Source organism: Saccostrea echinata, unplaced genomic scaffold, assembly GCF_033153115.1.
Source record: "Saccostrea echinata isolate AGI-Se365-2 ecotype Australia unplaced genomic scaffold, CSIRO_AGI_Sech_v1 ptg000081l, whole genome shotgun sequence".
In the NCBI taxonomy this organism is placed as follows: domain Eukaryota; kingdom Metazoa; phylum Mollusca; class Bivalvia; order Ostreida; family Ostreidae; genus Saccostrea; species Saccostrea echinata.
The window spans coordinates 2,282,501-2,305,067 of NW_026889830.1; the positions used below are offsets into that span (position 1 = coordinate 2,282,501).

The 22,567-nt window shown below is 34.0% G+C and overlaps 1 protein-coding gene and 1 long non-coding RNA gene across 3 annotated transcripts in view; both read left to right on the plus strand.

The window, feature by feature from the left end:
- LOC133176772 (uncharacterized) overlaps nt 1-22,567 on the plus strand; it is a 92,254-nt gene that overhangs the window by 775 nt on the left and 68,912 nt on the right. Inside the window, 4 exon segments of the mRNA XM_061311843.1 lie at nt 1,534-1,679; nt 8,938-11,385; nt 14,450-16,747; nt 16,909-16,973. Coding sequence (XP_061167827.1) covers nt 1,559-1,679; nt 8,938-11,385; nt 14,450-16,747; nt 16,909-16,973 — 4,932 coding nt within the window. The 5' untranslated portion in view covers nt 1,534-1,558.
- On the plus strand, nt 17,037-19,258 carry LOC133176832 (uncharacterized). 2 transcript variants are annotated; one of them, XR_009719559.1, is made up of 2 exons: nt 17,037-17,240; nt 17,809-19,258. It is a non-coding gene; the product is annotated as an uncharacterized LOC133176832 (long non-coding RNA). The 2 variants fall into 2 exon arrangements; XR_009719560.1 differs by having other exon boundaries at nt 17,037-17,235.

Below are 22,567 nucleotides of genomic sequence, written 5' to 3' on the forward strand. Positions count from 1 at the left end.
AATAAAAGTACATCGTGTAAAACATAAATTAGAATTTGTACTGTCTTTAAATTCAATTTTTTTTTTTCAATGTTTATTCTAAATTTTTTCTTGCACTGAAATTTTATGTATTTAATTTTTTTTTATTGCTTCCATTTTATAAAACATTGATCTGTAGTGTTCTTAACTTTAATATTTCAATTGTATGATTTATGATTTACTTTGTACAACAATAACATTGTTAATTCTTAATGCATAATTTGAATAAAATCAGTTTGGAATAGTTATGACAACATACATTCATATATGACAACATGCGTACATATTGACTATGGTACATATATGACATATTGATTTGTACGTATATTTTATTTATTTATTTTTTAAAGAATACATCATATGTTATCTTCCTTAAGTATACCTAAATTTATGGGAAGAATTCATATTCAGTCAGAACTTTTGAAGGGAAGTCATTTAGTTAGAAATAATTGTTCTCTCGTGAGAGTTTTTCAAAATCTAAACTAGGTAAGTGTCCTATATTACATGATATTTAAAACAGGTTGACATTCTCAAATTATACTAGAAACTATACTTAGGTATTGATAGTGGTAAGCAACAGCAATGAAGTTGCTCAATGTAGCAGTGTAGAAATGTCATTGTATAATAAAACAAAATCATTTGCGTATATTAATCAGAACAAAAATTCATTGCTTATACCTATGCTCTGTCAGTTTGAAAAGAAAGATTTATGGCCCAATAATCATGCAAGAATGAAACTGTTGTTAATATTACATAATACAAACCATCATACAGGCTGGTAGGACAGTAGATTTGGGAAAGGGGGGGGGGGGCTAGAACATGTCTACACAATTTGGAATGTTCCTGAAACTCATTCAATAAGGAAAAATAGCTTCAAAATAGAACAAATTGGGTATTTTCTATTAATTTTCTATTACTCTTCAATATTAGCAATGAAGAAGGCTGGCCTTATTGGCTGAGAGGTTTCATTCTGGAGAGTTTATGAAATGGTGTATGATGTGTGTATAAGGAGAAAATACTTAAACAGGGTGGGGGGTGTAGCAAAACCTGGTTTGTATGTGATGTGCATAAAAGGAGGATGGCATGTTCTTAGGCTGGAAGAGTTGTTTGGGCTAAACAAAGATATTTCATGTAGCATAAGATTAAGATCAGTAGGTGATTTATTTTACCGGTAATATCTATTTATACCTGAGGTTTGAATTATTGAAGTTTTATTTATGCTCACCATTGATAATATTATTTTTGTTTGACAAATAATCTATTAAGAACAAATTGTACTATATCTGCAAATGACACTGCACCTATACAAACTACATGTACATTGCATTTACAAAGATTAAAGTGGGTTGGTTGGTTACAGGAAACAGACATGACTTTTTAAGACTAAGGAAGGAATTTTGATGAGTGTTTACTTTAAATTGAATTAAACTCTGAAAAATGAATATTCTTTTCAGATTATGCCATGAAAGAGAAGACGTAGATCTATTTCTTTCTGCACTGTTTGACTTTTTGTAGGTGAGCATATGCCGTCGTGGTGACGATGGGTCCTCAAGAGGACTTTGTGGAGACGGTCTTCACCTGTGAAGGAGACATTAATGATCCTGATCTCAAAAACCGACTTGAAGATTTTAGAAGTACTCTCAGAGATCTTTTGTCTACAGGTAATATCATGAAAATTGTAGCAAATCCATGACTTTCATAAAAGTTATGGAGTTTAATTACGGTATGCCAAGAAGTTTGTACTTTAGATGAAGGTAGCTTGTAACTTGAAGATATTGCACTAGACCTTAACCCAGGGTATTTTTGACAAGGCCTAAAAAAATTATTAACTTGGTTCTCAAATTTGCCTGCATCTCATTCAACAATGCGCATTACCCATTTTTATCCTCAAATGAATAAAATAAAATTTCTCTCATGCGGTGCCAAAAAAATCCGGAATTCCCGACTGCATTTTGACTGCATTTTAGAAATCAGTAAAACGTTTGACAAACATCAAGATGATCCAGATGGCCACCGAGTTAACAGGATAAGGCGTGAAGATTAAGTTTAGTCATGATGGCATTGATTTCAGTGCAAATTCATAAGGGAATGACTGTAATACTTCCATAGTACAAAGTTGGGGTATCTGAAGGTTTTTCCATGCTAGAACTTGATCAATAACGCTATCAAAGATGGCTTCCTCAACCTCGGAACTTGGACCTCAGCAAGATTTGCAGATTTCATTTAGTGTGGGTAAACCAAAGACTGATAAATTTGACCATGTTTAATAAAATCATAAGCGCTATTTGTAGTGCTGAAACACTCTTAGATTAGTTGTGTTACGCAAGCAATTGACCAGATGCATCACTTAAAGTGTTTGGATCTGTAAGTTTAACACATTTCTGGTTTTTGGGATGCCGTCATTTCATTACAAGAATCATTGGAATGTAGAAGATGCAAGAGAAAAGAGAAAGAAGCAGGAAATATATTATTTTGATTTTTACACTCAATGTTGAAGCACTGTTCATTAAAATTTGCTAGTTTTGAAATTAGGAAAAAAAATCAAAAATCCCGCATCTGTTTTTTATGAGATGAAAAGAGGGGGGAAAAAAACCTCCCTCCCACATTTATTTTTGAGAGAAAAATCCCGCGTCTGTTTTTTATGAGATGAAAAGGGAAAAAAAGCCTCCCTCCCACATTTATTTTTGAGAAAACTGGCCTGAGAACCAAGTTATTAATTTTTTTTTTGCCCAAGGTCACAGGTTTTAGAAATGTGAAAATTTTGCATTTGCCATAACTTAAAATAACATTAGATTATAGTGGGCACAAAGGTTGTTTTGTGTCCTGAGGGTGTGTATCAACTTGCACCAGTCATTTGGTCACTGGATGTGAAGTGTAAAATTCATGTCCGTAACATAATTTTATTATGAAATAAATTATGAAGGTCATATCCATTAGGGATGTTACAGTTCCCCAAAACCAAAAACTGCTGTCAAAGGTGTTTGGTTCGGTTCCATTTTTAGCTCTTCTGAGCCAAAGGCTCAAAGAGCTAATGCTATGGCCATTTGTGCGGTGTGCGTAAACTTTTTAGAATATGGGCCATAACTCAAGAACCCCTTTGCCAATTATTGTCAAATTTGTCACAGGGTATCCTTGGCCCAAGGGCTCCCTGTTATACTAAAACTGGGGTTGTGACCCTTTAACAAGGGGAGATAATTAGGAAAATAGAAACAAAAGTACTGGTTGCTAAAAAATCTTCTTCTCAAGAACCACTGGGCAGATTATCACCAAACTTACACAAAAGGATGAGGATATGTTGTAGATTAAAATTTGCACGGGGATTTACCCTGGGGCAAAGGGCGTGGTCTCAAGGTCACTTCAAAGTTGACCAAAAATTACATTTTATTAAAATGTTGATATTTTGCTTACTATAAGGACTAGGATCATCAAATCTTGTCAGTTGATGCATCTAAGGACCTCATATCATGTTGACTCAAAAGTAGGTCACAGTGACCTACTTTTTAAATTTTGCGGCCATTCTTTTTCAAAATGATTTAGAGGCATATTTTGAACAATTTAAGGCCTATGATCATCAAACTTTGTCAGTTGATGCATCTTGGGTCCTCAAAGTACGTCAACTAAAAAGTAGGTCACCTTGACCTACTTTTTGAATTTTATGGCTAATCTTTTTTAAAACAATTAAGGTCATTAATTCGAATACGGGGAGGCTTAGAATCATTAAATCTTGTAAGATGATGCATCCTGGGGCCATAAAACATATTTATTAAAAAGTAGGTCACAGTGACCTACTTTTTGAACTTTGCAGGCATTCGATTTCAAAGCGTTTTAGAGGCATAATTTGGACATTTTAAGTCCTATGACCATAAAACTTTGTAAGTTGATGCATCTTGGGTCCTCAAAAAAGGTCAACTGAAAAGTAGGTCACCGTGACCTACTTTTCAATTTATATGACTATAATTAAATATTTCAGGTACTAATTGGCTTAGAATCATCAAACTTTGTCAGTTGATGCATCTTGGGTCTTCGGAGTAGGTCGACTAAAAAGTAGGTCACAGTGACCTACTTTTGAAAATTTATGGCGTTAATTAAATATTTCGGGTACTAATTGGCTTAGAATCATCAAACTTTGTCAGTTGATGCATCTTGGGTCTTCGGAGTAGATCGACTAAAAAGTAGGTCACAGTGACCTACTTTTGAAAATTTATGGCTTTAATCAAATATTTCGGGTACTGATTGGCTTAGAATCATTAAACTTTGTCAGTTGATGCGTCTTGGGTCCTCGGAGTACAACAACTGAAAAGTAGGTCACGGTGACCTACTTTTGAAATTTTATGGCTGTATTTAATATTTTCAGGAATTATTTGGCTTAGAATCGTCAAAATTTGTCAGTTGATGCATCTTTGGTCCTCGGAGTAGGTTGACTGAAAAGTAGGTCAGTGTGACCTACTTTTGAAAATTTATGGCTATAATTAAATATTTTGGGTACTTATGGCTAGAATCATCAAACTTTGTCAGTCGATGTATCTTTGGTCCTCGGAGTACAGCAACTGAAAAGTAAGTCACGGTGACTTGACCTACTTTTGAAAATTTATGGCTTTAATTAAATATTACAGGTACTAATTGGCTTAGAATCATCAAACTTTGTCAGTTGATGCATCTTGGGTCCTTGGAGTAAAACAATTGAAAAGTAGGTCACTTTAACCTACTTATAAAATTTTATGATTATAATTTTAAAAAATATTTTAGGTATTAATTGGCTTAGAATCATCAAACTTAGTTGATGGGTCCTCAGAGAATGACAAGTGATAAGTAGGTCACCATGACCAACTCTCAGGTACTAATTGGCTTAGAATCATCTTGGGTTCTCAGAGTGTGAATTGGAATTTCAAGGGTTTATGTAAATATACAGGATACTTCGAGGCTTCAAATAGAAGTGATAGGTTGTACAGTTTATCAGAAGAGCGATTCAAGGCCCATGGGCCTCTTGTTTCATATTATGGTTCGGTTCTTTGCATATTAAAATCTGTTTAATACAAAAACAGTCTATGCGAAAGTTTTTTGGTCCACACATGACATTCGGTTCTGTGTAATCAATGAACACACAGGACCAAACCAAATTTTGTCAGACTGAAAAACCTGATGTAAAGAAGTGAAACGGGAAAATGCAGAACCAAGGAAATCTTATTTATTGTACTAGTAATACTAAGTACTAACAGCTTTTTTTTGCCAGGGATCGCTCCCGCACAATACTGTAGACGGTCCATGTGGTTTTAATCACATTCATTTACGTATTTGGATTTGTGCGATATTTTTATGCCCCGCCATGAATATGGCCGGGGCATATAGTGTTTGTCATGTCCGTCTTCCGTCCTTCCGTCCTTCTGTCCTTCCGTCTGTCCTTCCGTCACACTTTGCGTTTAGCTCTGTTCAAAGCTCAGATTCAAAGATTCCATTCAAGATATTTTTATCAAACTTCATATGCTGATAGATATTGATGAGAGCTATGCAACTGCATCAACATTTTTTGACCTTGACCTTTCCTTTGACCTTGACCTCACTTTTCTTAAATTAGTGTTTAGCTCAGTTTTAAAGATACCATTCAAGGTAGTGTAATCAAACTTCATATGTTGATGCATACTGATGTAAGCTATTCAACTGCATCAACATTTTTTGACCTTGACCTTTCTTTTGACCTTGACCTCACTTTTCTTAAATTAGTGTTTAGCTCAGTTTTAAAGATACCATTCAAGATAATGTAATCAAACTTCATTTTTTGATACATACTGATGTAAGCTATTCAACTGCATCAACGTTTTTTGACCTTGACCTTTCTTTTGACCTTGACCTCACTTTTCTTAAATTAGTGTTTAGCTCAGTTTTAATGAAAGCATTCAAGATATTTTTAACAAACTTCATATGCTGATACATAATGATGAGAGCTATTCAACTGCATCAATATTTTTTACCTTGACCTTTCCTTTGACCTTGACCTCACTTTTCTGAAATAAGTTTTAGCTCAGTTTTAAAGATACCATTCAAGATAGTGTTATCAAACTTCATATGCTGATACATACTGATGAGAGCTATTCAACTGCATCAACATTTTTTGACCTTGACCTTTCCTTTGACCTTGACCTCACTTTTCTTAAATCAGTGTCAAACTTCATATGCTGATACATACTGATGTAACCTTTTCAACTGCATCAACATTTTTTGACCTTGACCTTTCCTTTGACCTTGACCTCACTTTTCTTAAATTAGTGTCAAACTTCATATGCTGATACATACTGATGTAAGCTATTCAACTGCATCAATATTTTTTCACCTAGACCTTTCCTTTGACCTTGACCTCACTTTTCTCAATTTGTGTTAAAATGTTGCATCACTAATATACCCTCGGCGGGGCATTCATGTCCTATGGACATATTTCTAGTTTTACTTACAGTAATCATTTAAATGGCTCTGCGTCAAAATGGTAAAGCTCAAAACGGGACACTGAGACATCGGACATTCCAGTCCGGTGTAAAAAAAAAATGACGCATCGGACCAGAGGCACTGCACATCAGTCAGGTCCGACGGTCCGATGTCTTTCGCATAGAATGCAAAAAATGGTGTCAAAATCAAAAAGAAGGGCAGCGATAACAGTGATGAATAAACATCACAACTAAAATCTACCTTATCTGTGACAAAAAAAACCTATCATGAAAGGATGAGATAATTATCAAAAATAGCAGGAGTAGTCATGTTGTTGCCAATAGTTGGCTTAGTAGTCTGAAACACCAATATCAAGACATTAATATGGTTAAGACTTGTTTTAAAACTGAATTTTATGTCACAAATAAATACTTTTTAAAGTTTAATTCATGAAATTAAAAATTAAAAATAGATGTTAAGAGTTATTTCAAGTTAAGTTATTTCAAAGTAAACCTTTTGTGTAGGTCTCATGCAGCGGTATTAGTCCTATTAATTTGAGAAATGCATTTAAATGAGCAGTAAGGCCAAAGTTTTTATTTTTTTTGGTTTACGATTTTCTGTCTCAAAAAAATGCATTGGGTGGTCGAAAAATAAAAATAAAAATAATTTAGGATTCAACAATTTCATTTTAAAATACCAGCAATTTTTATTTTAATAAAAATAATACACATCAATACACGTAGTACTTTTAAGTTTTATTGTCTAGATCACATAACTCTTTTTATTTAATTTTAATTCATTTCTAACTTTAGACTGAATGTCATTTTCATTTAGTTCTGATTTTTGTATGTCAATCAGTACTTGGTTCATGATGTTCAACTTCTTTATATGCTCTTCAGTGATATGTGATGTGTTATAAACCTCAGTACCCCCACAAACTAAAAATATGGATCCAAATTTAAGTTTAATTTAGATTGAAGAAAAATACAATTTAATTGTTTAACAATATTATAAGTAATTGACGTTGAAATAAAGGTTATAATAATTTGATCATGCATGGATTTATCTCCCTATTTTGGGAAATGCATTTTTGGGGAATGGGTAAACAAATTATTGTCTATTTGATGAAATTGGAAAAAAAATTTAAAATGTTGCTAAATCATGTATTCAGGGGTAATTCATTTAACATTTCAGCATGAACTCTAATTTGGGCAACCAAACGACAATTAAATAAATAATCTTCATCATACAAGATCAATTATGAATAATACACTAATAAAAGTAAAATGGACTTCAATGAGTATAAAGTATTTATAAAACTTATGGTAGTACATGTACATATGTGTATGAGATTTCAATTTAGGTCATTATAGTGAATCTGTTTCTGGAGATTATAAACCTCCTGCAAAAAGTATACTAAGTACACATTTTCTATAAGTCCTCTTTTAATATGTATTAATGCATTGAAAATATATTTTTCTACCTGAAATAATGCCTAAAGTCCTAACCATTCACTCGCAGATCAATTGAGTAGGTGGAAATAACTTAATAAATCTATATAATTACACAATATCATCATTTTTAGAAAAACGGAGGAAATTCGGATTAAAAGTTGGCGATGTTTTTACAGTGTTTTTAAACATGTGTTATGACTGTAGCTTTAATAAATGAGTTAAATAGATGAAAATTAAAGACAATCTGACAATTTTACTTTGTTTTTTTTCCAAGATAATTAAAAATAAAAGCATTGTTCGGTGTTCACCAACTGGGAAAAATACTGCCAAATTGGGAAAAACTGAACTCATTTTCAATTGGGAATGGGGCCGAATTTCGGCCCCTGAGAAGGCACTGATAAATCCCTGTTATCTATAGGTGTATGTCTGTTAGGTCGATCAGGGTTGGGCATACACTTCTCAATATTACTCAATACTGTATGAATTTAGCCAATTGAGACATTGCAATTGGAGAAAGGGATCATGCATCCAAGATTTTATTCACTTTTCCATGCAGAAAAAGTTCTTTAAGTGTGTGTCATTGCTTTCAGTGAGGAATTACCTTGTTACATGACAGAACCGCCATTTTTGGTTTGCACATGTGTTTATTTACGGTCACCTAAATGTTTGTAAAGTTCTATATAATTTATAAACGCTTATTTGACTAAGATGCATTCTAAAATTTAAAACCCACCAGCTCAGCTGAGAAAAATCCGGAAAAATATGTCGGAAAAAGACATTATTTTTATTTTCATGATTGGTGAAAATTAGGGTCGGCGGAATCGTAAACCAAGTGAAAAAAAAACTTTGGCCTAATGATATTTGTTTGTCAAAAATAGAATCCCTTTAGCTTGATTGATAATGCTTATATAATCTGAATGCATGTATGTTGCAACATATATTGTAACAGTTGTATTTAAATACCTTTAAGAAACATATTGAAGAGAAACTCTTTACAGTATTATCATGATCTGATATTTCTTTCATGGATATTTTTTTTTTTTTTTTTTAGATAAAAGGAAATTAATTCTAAAGAAAGTGGAGCCCTGGAATAGTGTGAGGGTCACCTTTAACATCCCTTTGGAAGCAGCTAGGAGGTTAAAGCACTTGGCACAGCAAGGAGATGCTACCCTCAAACAACTTGGTGTTTTAGCTGTTCAGCTTGAGGGGGATCAGCTCATATCCCTTACTATAGCTGGTAGAAATAATGAACGAACCAAGTTAATATTTAAAACTACTAGTGATTCTGTCAGTGGAGCATCTGCTGTGATTAACAAGGGACCATCCTCAGGTCAAGCAGGAGATTTCAATGGACCTGGTACTAGTGAAGCTACCAGAAAAAATATTGCCGACTATCTCAAACAGGGGTCCCAGTTACTAGGATTAATACCACCACAGCTTGACAATAAGAGGAATGCTAGTCAGGACATATTTGGTGTAGAAAATCCCACCAGTAAGACAACCATACCTATTGGTCCAAATCCATCACCTAAAAATGGTCCTCAAAGTGTCCTGGAACAAAAAAGACATTTGCCAACAAATATGGATCATCCAGAGTTTCCAATGTTCTTGGACAATCACATGAACTTACCTCCACCTCCACCTTACCCTGGGATACCAGCTACTAGCCCATTGCTTGTGAATTTATTACAAACTGATGCAATGGCAAACTTTATGAATAGTAAAATGTTGCCTCCTTCAGACACTAGCCCACCTCCTAAAAAGAAACGCAAACCCAGGAAACCAAAAGATAAAAATAAGACTGCAACAGTCACTCAATCTGAAATGGATCTAGCTAACCAGAGTATTCCGAACCCAGCTTTGGGACATTGTGGTTTACCAACATCAGGAAACAGTTCCAATATGCCTTCCATGTTGATTACTCAAGCGCTCCCTCCTAGTTCTATGCCAGTAGTGACATGCAGTGCATTACCAGAGCGGGCCATGCCCTCTGTTCCAGCAAAATCAGACTTTCATCCAAACATGAGAGCTGGTGTAAATCCTCAGATGAAAGAATTCATGCTTGCTAAAAGGATGCATAACAAACAGACTCATCCTGACAATTCATCAGGGAAGATCATTAACCCCTACACTGGAATTCTAGAACCTGTCGAGAGTTCAGACTCCAGTCCTTGTAAAAGTGATAATTCTATGGATAGCTTTTCTCCCATGAAAAAAGTTTCTCCAAAGGACAAAAAGACAGTTGGCCTTGCAATGTGTACTTCTTCCATTGTTAACTGTGTGCCAAGTGCTGTTCCCTCTACAGACAGAGTTAGAATTGTTCACGGGTCAGGACTGAATAGCGCAGGATTTTCATCTAGTCTCCATATTCAAAGTGACAGTGCTGGGTATCCTTTCTTAACATCAGCAAATCCAGCGGCTTTAGTTCATCCTGGCATAACTACAACAGCTGCTATCAGTGCTAGTTCCCTCCATGTGTCTACATCTCACACCTCTGTCCTCAATGAGTCTCAGATCAGTAGTAGGACAGGTGTTGTGATGCAGTCAATAAAGTCAAGTGAAAATGGAGCATCTGGCTTGAATAAACATTCAAAGTCTGTTAACTCTTTACATGAAACTAAACTTTCAGAGACATCCATCCATGAACATTTACCTGAAGTTAAAGAAACATCTATTTTGACTTCTGTTGCTAGTGCAAATACTGACCCATTGCTCAATATTTCTCATTCAAATCCAGCCAAAAATCCTCACCTAGGCAGCCAGCTGGACAGTCCAGGGGCAGACTCAGAAAATTCCAATAACGGTGGTATGTTACATGACTCTAATATGCAAAATGAGTTGGGTGCTGCTAACACAGTTTGCCATCTGGAAGGGAAAGCATACAATCATGATTCAGGGGTAGGAAGTTCCTCTGAAAGGTCAGATGACACTCCATCAGAACCAGGGGATGACCTCAAACTTGTACATTCAGTAGTTGAGGAAAACATTAAAGTTTCTGATGCATTGCTTAAAGTATCTGCATCCAAAATTGTGACACAATCAAAACTTGTGACAGAAAATTCCTCACAAGGATTGGAAAAGACCAACAAAATAGTGAATTCAAGTGAAAGCTTAAAAGTGCAGAGCACTTTGCATAAGAATGTAAACATGGACCTTACTGTGGGATATGCTATGTCAAACTCGCATGAAAACAAACTTCAGAGTGACATATCAGCCATGATGACCATGGACAAAGTGTTAAGTCATTTCACTGACAAAAATGTGTACAATCATATAGGTAAGAACAAAACAAACACAGTCCTTCATTGGTCGACCACAGATAAATTTATATCCAATCAGATGGAGACCAAAAAGCACCCTATTCCTAAAAGCCACACATCCAGTGAGACGCACAAACACTTAGCAGCACATCTGTTTCCTAAGCAGCACGCTAACCAGCACAATAAAGTAAAGCGGAAAGTGGAGCATCCTTTTAATCCACAAGCACACTTCTTTGCTGGTGGGTATAGCACAAAATGATAAGTTAGGAAATCATTTAATATTTTAATGCCTCCATAATTGAAGATTTGGGGGCATATAATTTTTGCTCTGTCTTTCTGTTTGTCCACAAAAACTATAACCTTGCCCATAACTTTTGATTGGTTAGAGATAAGGCTTTCATATTTCACTTATTCCTTGTGACAAGACCTATCTTTGGGTACCAACATATTTGACCTCTTGATCTTGACCTTGGAGTTTGACCCACTTTTCCAAATTTAACCAAACTTTAATCTTGACCATAATTTTGAATGCTTGGCACTAGGGCTTTCTTACTTCACGTGTATTCCTTGTGACAAGACCTTCCCTTGGATATGAATCTTTTTAGCCTTGACCTTAGAGTTTGACCTAACTTTGAAGAACATTAACCTTGAGCATAAGTTTTGAATGGTTGGAGCTAGGGCTTTCATATTTCACATATGTATTCCTTGTAACAAGACCAACATTTTGACATGTTGACCTTGAGGTTTGACCTACTTTTGAAAAAATTTACCTTGGCCATAACTTTTGAATGGTTGGTGCTATGGCTGTCAATATTTCACAGATATATTCCTTGTGACAAGCCCTTTTCTTAAAGGGTTTTTTTTCACGTCTCAAAATTTTTTGATATAACTTAGTTTACATGCTATTAAAGTCATATATTTAAAAATCTTTGCTAGAAAATTAATATTGTTGATGTTTCAGTGATTCAAAGTTTGAATTTCTCAATATGCATATTTTGATCGCCGATGCTACACACCATTGCTCTGACGTCATAGGTGTCAATCGTGGTCAAGCAAAGTACTTATTGTCTATACAAAACTGCTCATTTGTTGTGTCTATTAAACCTGTTATTAAATAAATAAGTGATAATTAGATAATTGACAGATAGTAAGGTATAATTTCTGGCTTTAGGATGCACAAATCTGCACAAGAAAGGTTTTAGGAACACTTTTTTCACATTTCCTGGACTTAGTCTAGAGGGGAAGGAGGCATTTTTTTCTGCTAATGCATGGGCTTTGTCTCCATTCGGAACAATCGTTTATGCCCAATCTCTATTTTTTTCTGTACTATAAAATATTTTAAGGACATGGTACCTTTTTAAAATTTAAAGGAAAAAATTACCCAACACGCGTTTTTAAAGTGGCACAGAATCTAGTAGGAATGTTGTGAACTTCGTAATGGTGTACGGTGCCATTGAACTCTGTTGAAAAGTGTCATTTCTAGTACATGGTATTCACTGGAACAGATAGAAGATATACAGGATTCATTTATATATAAATAATTGATATAATAAAGAAGTTGAATTTAAAATTCTCATATTTATAAATATTTATGAGGTCAAACTCTATTTAGTCGAAGTCCCGAATTATCAACGGCTTCGTTTTCGGTGTCCTCTCCTATTGTCGGCATATTTTCTTGGTTATTTCTTTCTTTAGAAGTTCATACATAAAAGATTGACCATCCATAACAAAAAAAATATTGTCAATATCAAAATTTTCACTGACCTTATTGTGTTGTCTATTTATGTAATGTCAAAATCTATTTGATATGAGCTTTGCAAGTTCTAATTGACTATTGACACCTATGACGTTTCAGTACCACGTGACCCCTATCTAATTGGTAGAGATTTTTACTTCGAGAACTCAATATTACGGGTGTTTTATCACCTAATTATGACTGTTTTCAAAGTTATTTCATATTTAAACGCTAATTATATGTTTCAAGAATATAATAGTGTTTCAATTTTAAGAAATTATCCGTGATAAAAACCCTTTACGTATTAATTTTTTTTTTTACTTCATATCGGTAACCTTGGAGTTTGACCGACTCTTGAAAAACTTTTACCTTGGCCATAATTTCTGAATGATTGCTGCAAGGGCTTTCATATTTCATAGGTGACATTTTTTTGGGTATTAACAGTTTTGATCTCTTGACCTTGGAGTTTGACTTGCATTTGAGAAACTTAAATTTTTGCCATGAGCTGCAGTATGGGAGCATCAGTGTTTCACATCTTGCTTTTTCTGCATTTGTGTTTCTTTATGTGTATTTATGTTTTTGTTTGGTTTGGTTTTATTTTTGTTAGCTTTTTTCTTTGTTTTGTTTACAAATTTGAACAAAAATTCTATTAAAGAGAAAGGACAACTGTTTGAAGAGTTAAAATCTTATGATGTAATGTCTTTGATATATATATATATATATATATATATATATATATATATATATATATATATATATATATATATATATACACACACACATTTTATCAACACTATCAAAGGCCACATTTCCAAACTCAGAAATTGTGCTTTATGTACCTAAGCCTTGTTTCCCTATTGAGAATATGGTAGAAATCTTTGCAGAATTTCCCAAGGCTTAGAAATAGTTAATGGTACAGTAGATACCAATATTGCAAAGTATCTTCACCCAAACATTGTTTTCTGAAATATCTGATAGTTCTCCTACAGAAAGAGTTCCAACTTGCAAGGATATACACATGTATTTTACAGGTACATGGCATTTATAATTCAAACTCTGAAAGAGTATAAATTGGTACAGTAATATCATGAAACTCATCATGCTCATAATTCAAACCTTGTAAAAGTATAAATTTTGTACAGATATCATTTATCAGTAGAATACAGTTCTGATATACATGTAATCTATAGGGTATTTGACATTAAAATTAATTTTGCACTAGAAGTATCTTGTATATATACATGTAGTTATACATTATATATATATGGAGCTGTGCATGTTGAAATTGAGTATTTTAATGTACTCTGGATCTGTTTACAAGGTTACAGTAAATGCTTTTCATATAATAATTATAGGCACAGCTGTGTTGAATCATTTATCCACAAAATGCTAATTTTTTCACTGGTAGTTAGCAGTAAATTATTGCTTAGTCATTTGATAAACTTTCAAAATTTAGTATTACTGTTGTAGAAAAAGTATGAAACTCCTTGAGTGAAAGTATACATGTACATAGCTTTTAGTTAGATTATCTATAATTTGATAATTCAGTATATGTATGTCTGTTTCAGACATTGAGGGACCCTATCATCCTATGGTGTCAAGTAATGCTAACGAGGCTGTGCTTCCAAGCAATATTGATGTCAGTGCAGTGTCATCATTTTCATCATCATCTAGTGTGAGTCAACTGCCAGTGCCGAATTATAGCAAACAGTGCGACATTGGAAATTCTGCTGTAAGCAAAGTTTTGTGCAATAGTGATCTCCATCCAAGTGTACAGTATTCATCTGGGTTTGATTCTAACAATTCCTTAAATTCTGTGATGTCCAAAGACCTTCAGATGCAAAGAAAATACTCAAAAAGTCCCCAGGAGTTAAAAGGAAAGTTATCTAGCTCATCAACAGCTAATTCAGTACCCCATCAAATGGACACAGCTGTGTCCACTTTTACAATGGGAAATTCTGTGGTAGAGAAAAGACTTTGTGATGTGTCTCAGGGAAATGTGGAAGGAAGTGTGTCAGCCACACCACTAACATCAAAAACTGTTCACTCATCGGACTCGAGTCGGAACGTGACCAACATGTATCGACGACGGTCTCCCACTGGGCCAGGCACTACTTCACATCAGCAGCATTTTTTGAATCCAGGGTTACCATTGGCTAAAAGCTTAACAGAGTCTGTACAGAAAGTAGTGAAAGCCTTACCATCTATAGAAAATTCTTCTCTACCTCATCAGCGTAAATCTCCTGTGAATTCTTCATGTAAAGTCTCATGCTCTTCATCACCATCAAAGCCTGCCAAAATTAGTGAGAGTAGAAATTCCTCTGGTTTAGACTCTTTAACAATAAAACAGACAATTCCTTTATCTTCAGCAGCTGTGATTTCTGAAACTGACTTGTCTAATCCTGGAGACCTTGTTAATTCACTCCACGGCTTTAATGAGCATAGTGCATCTAGTCAGGGTATAGAAAAACTGTTACAACTACAAAATAGTGCTCCACTACCAGTTTTAGAAATTGAATCTAGTCATGAATTGGAATTCAGCAGTGTGCCAGCAGAAAATCACCTGGGTGTTGAAATTGACTGCAAACAAAATTTTCATGATACAAAATCACAAAGTCTTCTCGATAAGTCAAAACCAAGTTTACAAGACTCTTCTATAAAAGATGAAATATCTAGTAGTAAAGTTGAAAACTGTGATAGACAATTTGAACTGAAAACATGTGAGCAGTCAGCGCAAAGACTGCAACCTACTGACAGTTTAAATAAAAATATCTCAAAATCAGTTACTTTTAAAAGAGACACATCTGGTAGTACTCCTATTAGTGAACCCTTTGGTATCAAAGAATCTCAGCAAGAGACTCAGAATCCAGGCTATTCAGAAAAGGATAATATGAAGATGGAGTCTCATATGAAAGATGAAAAATTAAAACTAGAAACACCAGTTAAGGTAAATCATTCGCAGAGTAAACCTGATGACACAAAGCAGTTGGATGACACAAATCCAGGTAGTTCTAGAAATACTGACACAAAACAGAGTCCAAAATCAAGTTCCAAATCCACAAAAGGAAATGGGGATGTTATTTTCAAATCAAAACGACTGGAGTTGGAGGAAAAAAACATGGAAGTGACTGTTGTTACAAAGGTGAAGCCATCTGAACAGAGGCAGCAGGACAAGTCTGAGCCCACAGTGCCCCCAATCATTATCAGAGTGCGAAAAAGTGCTGAATCCAGTGATGCTTCTAAAGGTATTCCTGAAGTATTGGCAGCTAACACTGAGGAATCTCATTTGTCTATGACATTGAGGGGTAAAAGCACCTCCAAGAGTCCTGAAGAACCCCTGCATAACCTTCGGCATTCTAAAGCCCAAAAACAGTCAGTTGTGGAGCAGTCTGATAGTAAATCTGACAAAAACACTGAAAAGGATTCAAACAAAAATTTAATATCTGATGATGAATCACTGAAACGTAATCTAAGAAGGCGGAAGTGTGTCACAAATGATGGTGAACCTGAGGCAAAGAAACCACTGATTGAGAATGAAGATGTGGCAAAGCATACACGCTCCAATGACCTTAAAGAAAGTAATACTGCTAATGTAAGCAGTAAAAAGACTGAGGCCCCTATTCTCCAGAAAATGGACACTTCCAAAGGTGAAGAAGAAACAGAAACTTCTTCAGTGGTAGATGGTGTGAAGTCTGGTTTAAGAGCTCGGAGTAATGCTAAATCAGTTGAGGAGAAACAGAAAGTATCTGGTGTAAAAGAAGTGAAGAAATTCAAAGCAGAGGATGAAAACTTCATCAAAAATAAACAAGTTTCCCGCCAAAAGAAACTCTCTCCTACTGTTCCTGCTGAAAAGACTCCAGCAAGTGGTAAGGATAAAAAGATAGTAATGTTTCATGTTAAATATTACATTTTTATTGATGAATGTTAAGTTTAGAGCTTGGACTTCCTTTTTTTAACACTTAAAAATTGGTTGTAAATCTTTAGAGATAATGTGCAAAAAGTAGTTATTGACTTTTATAGCAATTAGAGAAAAGTCTCCTCTCCGTGGCAGTCGAACCAGAGGACAGACATTACCAAATGCAGAGGAAGACTTAAACAAGAGGTCTACAAGATCCACAAAAACCAAAGGTGAAATCAAAGGTGAGACTGCTTAAAGATCATTTTTCTCATTCATTCATCATTTTTGTACTAATTGAATGTGCATCATGCACAGGGTTTGAACCACTGTAGTAAAAAGTTGAGTTTTGCCATTTTGATAATTAAGTGTTCATTATGTTAATGCTCACAGAGAATGGAGAGGCATATTTTACAGCTCCCCAATTGAAATGACTCGTATTGGAAGGCTTGTATTAGTGTAAGGTACCAGTATTTATTTGATGTTGTGCAAAGCTTTTAATGGTTTTTTATGCTGTCCTCTTGGGTGTTGTTTATCTTGCATATTTTTTTTTTTAATTATCCTACTTTACTAGTTCAATATGCCTTATAGAGAAAAAATGACAGAAAAAATTTTGAAATATATTTGTGCAGATTTTTTTTTAAACTGGTACATATCATCATTTTAAGATACTTAAAAGTTTTTGTCATTTGGCAACATGCAAAAAGTTTATCAGAATCTAATATGTAGTTCTGATCATTGTTTAGTTGGGATTTATATAATTACTTTCTCAAAAGATGCTTCTTTTTACCATGATAAACTTAACTAGCTTGTAGCATATATGTATATAATGTATATTACAGTGTAATTATGTTCTATCCCTCGTTATTTTAAGTACCTATGTGTTCATCTCCATCATATCATTTGTCCTAGAGTTCATTTGAAATAGTAATCTTACAGGTCCTTTCATTCCGAAACAATTGTGATTATCATCAGATAAAAATATTAATAAGGCCATAAAGGTTTCAATTAAGATTAATTTTTGTTTTGCAGATGCAACCGATACCCTACCTCCCGTCAGTAAACGACGACGCCCCTCTCGTGATCATAGGTGATGGGTGTGGCTCTGAAGAAATATGAGAGCAGCTCATTAGCTGATTCTCCTTTGAACAGTGCTGGAACTTGACTTGCTGTCTCATGTACATAATTTTCCTTGTGATATAATCCAATGAACAGAATTATTGTACATGTATTGTGTTGTGTACAATGCTCATATTGTATTGAATCCAGGCTGGCTCTGATGTAGAAACTGTACATACTTGTAAATATTAACTGTATGTAAGATAATTGTACAGAATCAATTTTAGTGCTGATTTTTTTTTTCTCTCCCCCATACATCATTTAATATAAGATGCATTTAAGTGAAGAGTTTTCCTCTTATTTTTTGAAGTACTAGAATTATACATTATAATTAAATGAAAGTTTGGGTATCCCATATTAGCAGTTTTCTGTCACCACAGAAGATGGACTGAATTTTAATTCTAAAATGATGTGGGAGTGCCTCAGTGTGGTTGCAAAAAGAAATTTTAAAATGGGTTGTAGTGTTAATCCATATGTTTTGTCGTGTGTGGAATTGGTTAAGTGGTGATATGTTTCAGAAAATCCTGAATTTTCTTTCTTATGCTGAATTTTTTTTTTGTTTAAGTAGATACATGTTGCTTATACAATGTACTAGGCTTTGGCCTTAAAAAGTAATTTAATTTTTTATCTATATAGTTTGCAAAAAAAACAAACAAAACAAAAACTTTGGAGTACCTGAATGTGCCAACACAGTTCAACTGTATCTTTTAAATGTAATAAATGCCAAGTTTTCATTCAGAGAAAATATATTGGGATTGGTTTGGAAATATGAGGTTTAATGATATAAGAATAACTTGAAAAATTTAGGGCTATTTCTGTTAAAGTTGTAGGTTTTTGGATTGTCAATTTACTGCCATTTGCTTGTTTTTGTTGCATAATTTAATTATATATTTTATATATATACAAATACCACTATATATGAGCTGCTTGCAGCAACTATGATATCTTTTTTTTTGGCTTGTGAATTGTTATATATAGGGCGCGTAAAAAGAATTATATATCTGTACTCATTCATTTTCTAGTCTACAAGAGTACTATGATTACATTACTGACCAATTGTTGATGTTATTAATATTATTATCATGTATAGATTATATGAGAGTTTTTTTTTAAATTGAGTGAATAACAGAGGTGTTATAAGCTTTTGTGTGCCAGTCTGCTGTGGACTGAGTTTCCCCCTTTCTTTCCCTGAGTAGGTGACTGCTTTATGTGCTGTATATGTCCCCGTGGAGATTTCAGACATGTCTTCTTACTGTCATCATGTAGTTTAGCAGACTTTCGTCTTAATTTTCCTTGGTGTCAATTCAGCATATTTTTATTTTTATATCCATAACTGTGAATAAACATAGCTCACACATTTGAATACTTGTGTTAAATGTTAATGTTTGTGGTTGACAAAAGATTAAGTTTCAATGAAATTTTAATGACATCCCTTACAGAATGAGAATTTCTAATAGCTACATCATTTATCTAACTGTTATTTAATATTTATCAATAACAGTTATTTACCAAATGTAAAATGAACACTTTAAAGGGGAATAACTCCATTAATAATTTCAAGTGGAGAGGCACATATTATATATGGCTTGCACATATTTTAGCACAAAGGCAAGGACAAAGGTATGAGTAGTACATTTAATCATCTGATTAATTTCATTGAAATAGGTTATTAACTGTCGGAAGTTTTGTTACCAGCAACACATGGTGAGTGCAAATACAGGAAATGTAAACATAATGTGCAGATACAAAACTTGTATAATTCAAACCTGCTGGTGTTTTTGTTTTGGTTATAAACTTTGAAATGTGTCGAAAATTAAGAATTGTGTAAAAGAATTGAATTTTGTAAATCAATTTTTAAAATTTTCGATATTGGACCACCCTAACCCTAATCATAATTTGAACAGATATGAATCTACACTGCATTGGAATGCTTGCATATTCATATGACTAACCATTGCCATGATTGGTCATATTTGTATGAAAGCTTTCTCAGGTAGTGCAGAATCAAATTTGTTCAAATCAGGATCCCTGGGGGTTGGATGTGGCCACTATGGGGAATAAAAGTTTTACATAGGAATACATGAGAAGAATCTTTAATGATTGGTCATAATAATGTAGAAGCATCCTCAGGTAATGTAGATTCAATTTTGTTTAAATCATGACCCCCCCCCCCCCCCCCACAAGGAGTATAGAGGGGCCATAACAGGGGTCATAGTTATATAATGGATATATCGATAAAAATCTTCTCAAGAACAGCAAAGCTATTATTAGTCATATTAATTCAGAAGCATCATCGGGTAGAAGTTTCTTTTATATTTCAACTTTTCAATATGAACGCAGGTAGGTTAAGGTTTCCCATAGAATATGGAAGTGCACCCTGTGCCTTCACTTCTCTGAACAACCAATATATGACGTCATAATGGAAAATGACGTCAAGTCACTGCAAACTTGAGCTGTCATGACCAGGAGAGTGTCATAAACTTTACGTTATTGCGAATTGTTGTGTCTTAATTGTATTTTTAATTCTTACATGTCTGAAGATTCTAAAATACATTGCTTAACTTCCATTGATCGAAATTCAGTGTATTCAAAATACAATGTACTTACAATAGCATCAAAACGTTCAACTTTTGAAATGTACTCTGTTTTATACCCATGGTAAGAAGAGAATTTATAATGTGTGTATAAAACTGGCTGGCTTAGGCGATTAATGAGGGTTGATTTTATATCTTCTGTGCAAATCTGTAAGAGGAGTGTTCTCAAACTTGATCTTGCTTGGGAAAAATGGGTGATGGCTTTGTTTTAATACAGATTACAATATTGAGTGGAAAACACCCCCAAATTTGGTAAGTTGAACTTCACGTGAAATATTTTGTACCCAAGTAATACTACGATTTGTGTGCTCCTTGTCATGATCGGGAAAAAAAAAAGAAAAGAAAAATCCGTAGACAGTTGAGTGTATAAATAATGGCCTAACAATTAGTAGATAAATGTCAGTCAGCATTTGACTCAATGATAACTTGTATGTGCTGACAAGGTCATTGCATCAACCGTAAAACTTGCGAAAAGATGACTTAAAACGAGACTGTTGATATCCTTGTTTCATCAACTTGTTTGTCAATAGCTTGCCTCATTTTAGAAATAATATTCATATGTAGAGCATGCGCTTGCGTATTGAATCAACTGAGAGACATAAACTCCATATGCAGGTGATAAGGGTATATACTGCTACATAAGTAAGGAAAGTTGACGATTGAAAAGTTGAAGTCATCACGTTTATCATAAATTTATCATAAAGCTTTGTTGTTAGGTTACCATTAAGGTCTTTTTCTAGTAAAATATCTAAATATGAAACAGATATGTCAGAATCTGTGGTATCTTTTATTTCAAGCTCACTTGGATATATCGAGTCGACATATGAATGAAAGTAACTATTGTTAATTAATATGTTGTCGATATATCGAAATATCGAGTTGAAGGCCACAGCCAGTGTTTTCTTCTTCTCATGTAGAAGTTTTTGAATAAATTCTGCTTCATATGTATACAAAAATAGGTCTGCTAATATAAGGCGGTGCAATTGGTACCCATGGGAATTCCAACAGATTTTTGAAAGACCTGATCTCCAAAAACTACATATTAGATATTGTCAACCAGAAACTCAAGCATCTTTTTAATATCAATTTCAGAGTACTTGTATTTACAATCAGAGTACTTTTTAACAAAGTAATTTTGTAAACGACCAATGACAAGGTATTAAGTATATTCAAGAGTTCCATTTTTATTGAAAAAGCAGCTGTCTATGATGACAAAAAGCCTGTACTTCAATTTATCATGGTAAATGGTTGTATAAATTGTTGAAAAGTCGAACGTTTTGATGCTATTGATTTTAGTAAAATTTTGTGATTTCAAATTTTCCAAAAGTTCTTTGGAGTCTTTATAAATATCCACATCTGATTTATACCACTTCTCGAATATACTGTTGTACAGTACTCCTGAAGTTTCTCCTTCATTACAGTAAATATTTAATGAAGAGTAAAGAAAGAGGCTTGGTAAACATTTGCTGTATCTTTGTTCAAATGAAAGGATTTTTATGAAGTTTAGGAATCCAGTTAATTAAAGGTATGGTAATTCAAATCCATTTTGATTGTTGGGAATATTAAAACTAATTAAAACGGACATATGATTTTGAAGAATTTCCTCCTTAGAAAGGGAGCTATGGGTGTAAGTTGGAATTCCACCCGTAGAATTAAATCCTAGTTCCTCTAAAATACAATTCAAATAATGAGCCTTACAAACATAGATTATATTTTTCGTATGATATGTTTAAAATTGTGACATTCAAAAACAAAAACAAAACGCAATACATTGGGAGGGGTCAAAAGGTTAAAGCAACGTTTTCATTTTGACGTAACAAACGTTGAACCAAAATCAAAATGAACCAAAATTCACATTGAACAGTAACGGTTGCTCCTCAATTTAGCTATATACGAGTACTGTATTCAATATGTCTCTGATTCAAAGCATCCTCGCAAGCCAGGGGTCCTGAGTCAAAACGTTGTCATCCAACGGCAACCTGTTGACTCGGGACCCCTGGCTTGCGAGGATGTATTCAAAGATGCATTGTTTTATCAATTTTCCATGAAAATCATAAATGTAAATATAATTATTAAAT